At 32.6% G+C, this 8,781-nt stretch overlaps 1 protein-coding gene across 1 annotated transcript; it reads right to left on the bottom strand.

The window, feature by feature from the left end:
• Positions 1-7,370: 7,370 nt before the first annotated feature.
• On the bottom strand, positions 7,371-7,883 carry LOC129890689 (uncharacterized). The gene has a single exon (XM_055966190.1). It carries the CDS (start codon positions 7,881-7,883, stop codon positions 7,371-7,373), a length of 513 nt encoding a protein of 170 aa, XP_055822165.1.
• Between the last annotated feature and the right edge of the window lie 898 nt (positions 7,884-8,781).

Genomic DNA, 8,781 nt, shown 5'->3' with positions numbered 1-8,781 from the left:
TAGATCTAATTTATTTTAACTAAATTAAAGACGATTAAAACTTTGATTTAATAAGAAAAACCACTTGAGATATTTAGAGAAAAATCAATTTAGAGAAAGACACTTTAAACTCAATGGGTTTGAAAGAACATCAACTTAAAACTTTAAGATAATTTGGATGAAAATTATATTTGTTAAAATATCTAAGTAAAAGAAAATACTTAAATAAAATAATTTTTAAAGAATAAATTAACAGAAAAATAGTTTCTCTTTTAGGGGAGTTCAATTAAGTTAAACTAAACTAAATCAACTTCTATGCATGTATAAATAAACGTAAATAAATAAATAAATTATTACAATCCGAATTAAATATAAATTAATAAAGTATGAAAATTTGTCCAACAGTTAGTTTCTGTACGCCTGTACTAAGTTATTGGGCCACCTGCATTTTGGGCCTTAGACCCAATTCCACCGTACATCGTGGATGTATATACACTGTATATCAGTGTATACAACACTATTTTTATGTATATCAAATTATACATACACTGTATACAACCTATTTTCAGCTCCAGCAACCTGTAAATTAGCACCCCTTCTCATTTTGTTTGAAGAGGATGTCTCCAAAAAAAAGATATTTAGGCCTCCGTAGCTCAACGTCGAAATGCTAATAATGGAGAAAGTCCATATTGGACTCGAATGATGCTTCATATAATAAACAAAAAGGATAAAATTAGTAAATGAATAGAGAAAACACAATTGAGATATGATTCTTATTAATTGAATAAAGGATATTTAGACATCTCATTTTAAGTGCAATCACTAGGATCTAAAAAAAATCAATATGAAACTTGCATCTAAGGACGAGATACCTCATTAATTCTAATTAATCATGTGTTGTACTAAGAGATCAATTCATGCTTAACATTTAATAATACAAATATGAGCTACTGTATATTAACAAACAAACATATATATATGGCATATGCATTATAACTTCACAGTAAATTAATAGGGACAACATAAATCATGATCCAATTACCACTAAATTCAACTTGGTATGGTGAGTACTTGAGGCATAAGAATGAAATATCAAAAAACGCATATGTATATATGCATAACTATTAAAAGGATCACCTATGAACATAATAAGATAACATAATGAATAACAACATGCATACATGTACAAAAAAATTATATACATAAAAATATATTCAAATAACTAAAGAATATGGAATTAACCTATACATTATACTGCCTCAAATTTTAAAGCAAGATTTAAATCAATTAAGCCATGAAAATTCTACCTAACTAGTAACTTAAGCACATATTTATTATCTATATCATGATAAAAGAAAAAAAAATTGAAAACATAAAAATTTATATCGTAAAAGAAAACTTTTTGGGAAAATAATGAACAAAACTAAGAGTTTTCGCATATTTGATAAAAATATCACTACATTTCAAGCAAGACAAGAAATTTCTATCATTAATTTAATTAATCATAACACATGTTAACTAAAAAAATAATACTATGAATCAATTAAATAGAAAAAAAGTACAGCCCGGTGCACTAAAGCTCCTGCTATGTGCAGGGTCCGGAGAAGGGCCCGGCCACAAGGATCTATTGTACGCAGCCTTACCTTGCATTTCTGCTAGAGGCTGTTTCTAAGGCTTGAACCCGTGATCTTCTGGTCAAATGACAACAAATTTACCAGTTACTCCAAGGCTCACCGTCGAATCAACTAAATAGAAAATATGAAATAATTAAATAAAATAAAACTAAAAAAATATTTACCTCTTTTCGGACAGTGACTGAGAAGACAAATTTGAAGCTTCTTCACTACCACAAATGGAGTTCTGATGAAAATTTTAATTCAAAAATAAATGGACTCAAAATCTTTTTGCTATAGGAATACTATTTTTTTAAAAGAAATGTTGCTTCTCTGTTCTTATTAATTTTTTTGTATAAAATTCAGCTCCTATTTCTCTTCTCTATTTTTTTTGTTTTGTTTTTGCAGTATTTTTGTTCTTGCTTTTTTTTTGTGTTCTTAAAAAAATTTTGGTGTTGTTGATGAAAATTTATGAATGTTGATTAATTGTTCTTCGTTTGATATTGTTGTTCCTTCTTTCTTATGAAGAATATGAAGGGATTTTAAAACAATGAGTGAGGTTGGTGGAAGTAATGATGGGTTTTTTTGAATAATGATGGGTTTGGTGGGGTGAAAAAAGGAAAAGAAAATAAGAGAATTATGATGTTTGGGAATTTTAAAAAATGGGGGTTTAAGTGGAATTGAAAGGTGGAAAAAGAAAAAGAAGAAAGGGGTGGAGTTAGTATTGTATAAGTAATATATATATGTATTGTAGTGAGTTGGTGTTGGACCAAAATTATTATAAGAATTGAGCTTTAAGTGTATAGGTGTTAGTATGTTGTAGTAGTGTATGTTGTTGTTGTTATTGGTTTGTAGAGAGTGGGATGACAACATTGGATTGAGATGACTTTGGTCCAAATTTGGGCTAAAAAATGACTTGAAATTTTGTTAAGAGTGGAGTAAAAAAATGGTTGGATTTGTAAGGAAAATTGCCACACAATAATTAATGACTTAGCCAATTAAGCTTAATAAAATAGCCAAACTGATTTAATTGTGAATTCAGCTAAAAATTAGATAAGACGAATCGACAATAACTAATTAATGAGCTTTTTAATTCTAACAAAATGAATTAATTAACTTAGTTATAAACCAATTAATTCAAAAATATAAGCTACTAATTTACGAAATGATAATTTTTTTTTTATCATTTTTGAATATTTATAGAAATTAATAATTATATAGAACTATATATATCATTAAAATTATAATAATGATAAGCATTTCTTTAAAAATATACTTGAAAATATTTTGGTATTTTATAAAAATAATTACATAAGATTATTTAAAATTGAAGAAACTCAATAACTAATATACGTTTGTGAAAGGTCAAAATTGGGTGTCAACAACTGTCCATTTTCTTATGTTAGGATGGATGAAAGAGATCCTAGACAAAGAAAATTGACAAAACTAATTTTGTCCGACTACATTTTCATCATCCTGAAAAGGGATTTGGTATGGACTTTGAGAATTATGGCTGGACGCCGGTATCAAGATTTCTACATATCTCAGACTATATGAGAATTCAGGCTACTTGTAGTTTAATACGCTTGATTTGACACACAAATTTGAAAGAATACAAAAGCTATCCTAGTATCGAATTATGGAGAAATCAGAATGCTCGGAAATGAGATGAGAAAGTTGGAGTATATTCAAGTTTTCAACATCGAGCCCACCTACATATGTCTAAACAAGAGAATCAAACTGCTTGTAGTTTGACTGAATTGGTTGAAAAGGAAATTTTTTATGCTAAGATAACCTTCGGTTGAGAGGAGTGATCAATAAATCGAGTACGAAAAAGATGCTTGCAGCCTCTTAGCCATGAACGTGGTGCACTTTACACCCATAATTAAGAACTTACACGGACATAATTTCCATAGCTCTTAGTGCATTATCACTTGGATTGAAAAGTTGCTTCTGGTGAGAGTTGAAGTTTTTCGGATGCGAAACAAAAACTGATAAACCTCAAAGAAATATCCACATGCCTTCTAATAGGGGTGTGGTTTTATTATGGTGGAATTCATCCTTCAACTCGTGTCCTAAGAGTTTGATACTCCTCTTTGGGCTATGTCTCAGTTCGTTGCTAAGAAAAAGTTCCACGTTGTGCTGCATCCTTCTTGATGTCGTCTGTACCTGTGGTTTAATTGAGAATTCATCCTCTTGGATGCTTTTGACAAAGACTGAGATAAAACTCATTAGTAGAAAAATGTAACTCAAATAGAAAAGTAGCGTCGTTGCTATGTAAGCATGTCAATCTCTTCTAATTTTTTACGTAGAGCAAACAAAACATACTTCTTAAGTTGATGTAATTTATAATATATTTCTCGAATGCCAGTTTCTTTCAATTTTGATGCAATATGCGATGAGTCGATATGATGCAGTATGATGATGAATTAACATGATGCAATATGATGATGAGTTGATATGATGCAATATAATGATGGTCTTTCGACAATGATATGATGATAGTCCTCTCGGCAATGATATGATAATGATGATGGACCTCTAGGCAATGATAATGGTAATGACCCTCTTGGCAATGATATGATAATGACCCTCTCAGCATTGATATTACTACTTTCGGTAATATAATATTAATGGCTTTCTTGACAATGATATTACTACTTCCGATAATATAATATGAATGACCCTCTTGGCAATGATATTGCCACTTTCAGTAATATAATATGATAATGACCCTCTCGGCAATGATATTATCACTTCCAGTAATATAATATGAATAACCCTCTTAGCAATAATATTACCACTTCCGATAATATAATATAAATGACCCTCTTGGCAATGATATTGCCACTTTCAGTAATATAATATGATAATGACCCTCTCAGCAATAATATTATCACTTTCGGTAATATAGTATGCATGACACTCTTGGCGATAATATTACCACTTCTAGTAATGTAATATGAATGGAGCTCTTGGCAATAATATTACCACTTTTGGTAATGTAATATGAATGTCCCTCTTGGCAATGATATGATAATGATGATGATGTACTATTGATAGGATGATGATGCTTCATTAGTAGGAATGATGATGCTCCATTGGTAGGATGATGATCGATATCCTTCAGATGTTGATATTTGATCGATTTTTGGTATGATATCGGATATTTTGGCTAGTTGCACTTCAAACCCTCCTTGGTATTTGATGCGATTTATGTACACCCATTAGACGTCTTTGACGCTGGAAAAATACGATTTGACATCATTATAAACATTTGGATGTCTTGAAGGTGGCTCTTTCGCCTGTTGCTCTACTCAAAAGGAAACAAGTAATAGACCCATTGTCGCTCTAATTATCGACTGAATAAATAAAAAGTTTTAAGAAAAATTCTTGATGATATGTTCAAAGTGCTTGATTACTTTGACATTAGTGTGCGAATATCATCCTCATTTATAAACACTTTATTTTTGTTGTGACTCATGGTTTGTTGGAGATTTGAACGAGGCATTGTTGCTTGTATTTTAAACTTTTTTTTCTAATGAATCCTAATGACTTTCTTTTTTTTCACGAAAGATTATTACTTTTGAAAATTCTTTGTTCTTTTGACTTTTTCGTATTTGCTGAATGGAGTGATATGATGATCCTTTATAAATTTACATCCACAGAAAATTTGTTAGTTTTGAATGAATTGATCTGTGTTGAATTTTTTGTGTATTTGCTTCTTGTCTTACTATCTTCGATTGCTTGCTCTGATTCCCCACTTCTCGGTAGACATATGATAAAAATATATTTTATGCAAAATATTTAATATATTAAAAGCTTCTAAGTAAGATGGGTTTTTTAAAAATAATTTGAAAAAGATCACTGCCAAATGTCATGTCACGCATAGCTTAAATGACCGTTCTTGATTCAAAGCTTTGAGCATGTTTGATAGCTTGTTCACAAAATTTTGAGGATCCTTGAGGGTTGAAGCTGGGAAGTTCTTACATAGCCAGAAAGTTTTGTAGTTGACTCTGAACTCTGATGGTGCTAGAGATTATTGAGGTTGACATTGAACTTCTAACAATGTTGAGGATCATTTGAAGCCAGGTATAACTTTGTAGTTGATTAAACCTTTTGATGATACTAGATAAAATATTTTAGGTCATCCTCAAAAAATTCGGTCCCAGTTAGATGTCTCGATAAATCTCAAACTATTGATAGATGGTTTATAGAGTTTTTTGAGACCCTCTCAAAACATTCTGTCCTAGTTACTTTTTCTAATGCACCTTCAGTCTTGGCCTTTCTGTAGAAAGATCTTCTTTAAAATTTTTGAGCCCCCCTCAAAAATTCTTTCCCAGTTTCCATTATAAATAGAAAACTTATGGGAGAAATGACCGAGTTGTTGTGGCACCTACGTATCCCGTTGAGGCAGGAATCTGGTCAAACATAGTTTCCCTCTCGGGAGGTAAATGAGAAATAGGAAATTTTAATAAGAAAATAACCGAGGCCGACATAGGACGCCTATGTATCTCATTCTTGAGAATTCAGGTCAATAGTTCAAGTACAAAATGGGATATTGAAAGTAGATAAAGGGGTAATCGAAGCCAACATAGGCCGCCTACGTATCTCATTCTTGAGAATTTAGGTCTGACGTAACAAGAACGGATATTAATGCTAAGCATGAATAATTACAAGCAAATAGTGCAATTATAAAAATATAATGACGGGAAAACTAATATCCAGATATAGTATCTCTTGATAGCATCTGAGTTGATTGGTTTCAGCCACTCTTGACTATCCATCTATGAAAGGATCAAGGCACTTTGGGTAACACTTTTTGAACCATATACGATCCTTGTCAATTTGGTGCGAATTTTCCTTTGTACTCATCTTGATGGGGAAAATGCGTTTGAGAACCAACTGACCAATTTCAAACATTCATGGTCTCACTCGTTTGTTGAAAGTAAGATTCATCCTTTGTTGGTACAATTGACCATGGCAAATAACGGTCATCCTCTTTTCATTAATCAAAGTCAAATATTTAATTCAGTTGCAAACCCAATCGGCGTTACTCAATTTAGCTTCTTCAATGATTATCAATGAAGGTATTTCCAATTCAGCGGGTATCATAGCTTCCGTACCATATACTAACAAGTATGGGGTTGCTCCAGTTGATGTTTTGACAATTGTTCGATAATCTAACAAAGCATATGGCAACATCTCATACTAACCTTTGTGATTGTCAATCATTTTCCTCAAAATTCTTTTAATGTTCTTGTTGGTAGCTTATATAACTTCATTGATTTGTGGACGATAAGCGGTTGAGTTTCGGTGAGTAATATTGAATTGCTCACATATCTCTTTCATCAAATAACTATAGAGGTTTGCACCATTGTTTGTGATAATGGAATCTGGTATTCCAAAACGACATATCAAGTTGTTATGGAAGAAATTAGCTATGACTTTCTTCATCACATACTTATAAAAAGCTGCTTCCACCCACTTGGTAAAGTAATGAATGGCAACCAAAATGAATCTATGTCCATTAGAGGCGGCTGGCTCTACTGGACCAATGATATCCATACCCCAAGCTATAAATGTCCAAGGAGAATTTATAGTGTTGGGTTCGTGATGAGGTACTCGAATCAAATCACTATGCACTTGACATTGATGGCATTTTTGCACATACTTACAACAATCATGCTCCATAGTCATCCAAAAATAGCCAGCTCGAAGGATCTTCTTTGCCAATGTAATCCCATTCATATGAGTTCCACAAACTCCCGCATGAATCTATTTAAGAAGCTTCATAGCTTTAATGTCATTGACACATCTGAGAAGTCCCATATCTAGAGTCCTCCTATAAAGAATTTCTCTACTTGGGAATAAATTGTTAGCTATTCGATGTATTGCTTTCTTCTGATTGAAGGTTGCATTATTTGGATAAGTTATGATTTCTAGATACTTCCTTATGTCAAAATACCAAGGCCTTCCATCTGGTTCTACTTCGACATACGAACAGTGAGTGGGTTGTTCTTTCAAATATATCTCTAAAGGGTCAATGCAACTTGTATTCAGATGTTTGATCATTGAGTAGATAGTAGCAAGAGCGTCAGCAAATTCATTTTGCAACCTTGGAGTATGCCTAAAATCGATCTTATTGTACCTTTTACACAATCTTTGCACTAACTTCATGTACAGTGCAATCTTTGAATTCTTCACAGCCCATTCCCCCTGAACCTGATGAATCAACAAATCTGAATCTCCGAGTACTAGCAACTCTTGAATGTCCTTATCGATGGCCATTTTTAGATCCATGATGCATGATTCATACTCAGCCATGTTGTTCGTGCAATGAAATCAGAGTTTGGTAGCCATAGGATAATGTTGGACAGATTTTGAGATTAGGACTACTCCAATTCCATTTCTTTTATAATTCACCGCCCCATCAAAAAATACCCTCCAACTAGGGTATGCCTCGGAGATGTCTTCTCCTACAAATGATACTTTTTTATTTGGGAAGTAAGTCTTAAGCGGTTCATACTCTCCATCAACTGAATTTTTCGTGAGATGATCATCTAAGGCTTGCACCTTTATCACCTTCTGAGTCACGTAAACAATAACAAACTCACTCAAAAGCATTTTCCATTTGGCTAATTTTCCTATTGACATTGCTTTCTGGAAAATATACTTCAATGGATCCATATTGAAGATGAGATATGTAGTGTACGAAGACAAGTAATGTCTCAACTTTTGAGTAATCCAAGTTAAAGCACAATAAGTCTTCTCCAAAAGAGTATATTGGTACTCGTATGGAGAGAATTTCTTGCTTAAGTAGTAGATTGCTCGCTCCTTCTTTCCAGTCTCACATGTTGGCCTAGCACGTATCTAAATGCATTATCCGAGATGGAAAAATATAGCAACAACAGACTTTCTTCCCTCGAAGGAACTAACCCAGTTGGTTAGACTGGTAACTTATGATAGCATTGAAAGCTGTCTGACACTTTTCGGTCCATTTTGTCAATGCATCATTTTTAAATAGCTTAAAGATAGGTTCACAAATCAATGTGGACTAAGCTATTAATCGATTGATGTAGTTCAATCTTCCCAAAAAGTTTATCACTTCTTTCTTGGTCTTAGGTGGAGGTAACTCTTGAATTGCCTTGATTGTAGCTAGATCAATCTCGATACCCCTTCTACTAAC

Source organism: Solanum dulcamara, chromosome 5 (genome assembly GCF_947179165.1).
Source record: "Solanum dulcamara chromosome 5, daSolDulc1.2, whole genome shotgun sequence".
Lineage (NCBI taxonomy): Eukaryota > Viridiplantae > Streptophyta > Magnoliopsida > Solanales > Solanaceae > Solanum > Solanum dulcamara.
This window is presented reverse-complemented; position numbering and strand designations above follow the sequence as displayed.

Excerpts from the sequence above, each read along its gene's own strand:
- LOC129890689 (XM_055966190.1), bottom strand. The coding sequence starts at position 7,883 with ATGGCCATCGATAAGGACATTCAAGAGTTGCTAGTACTCGGAGATTCA.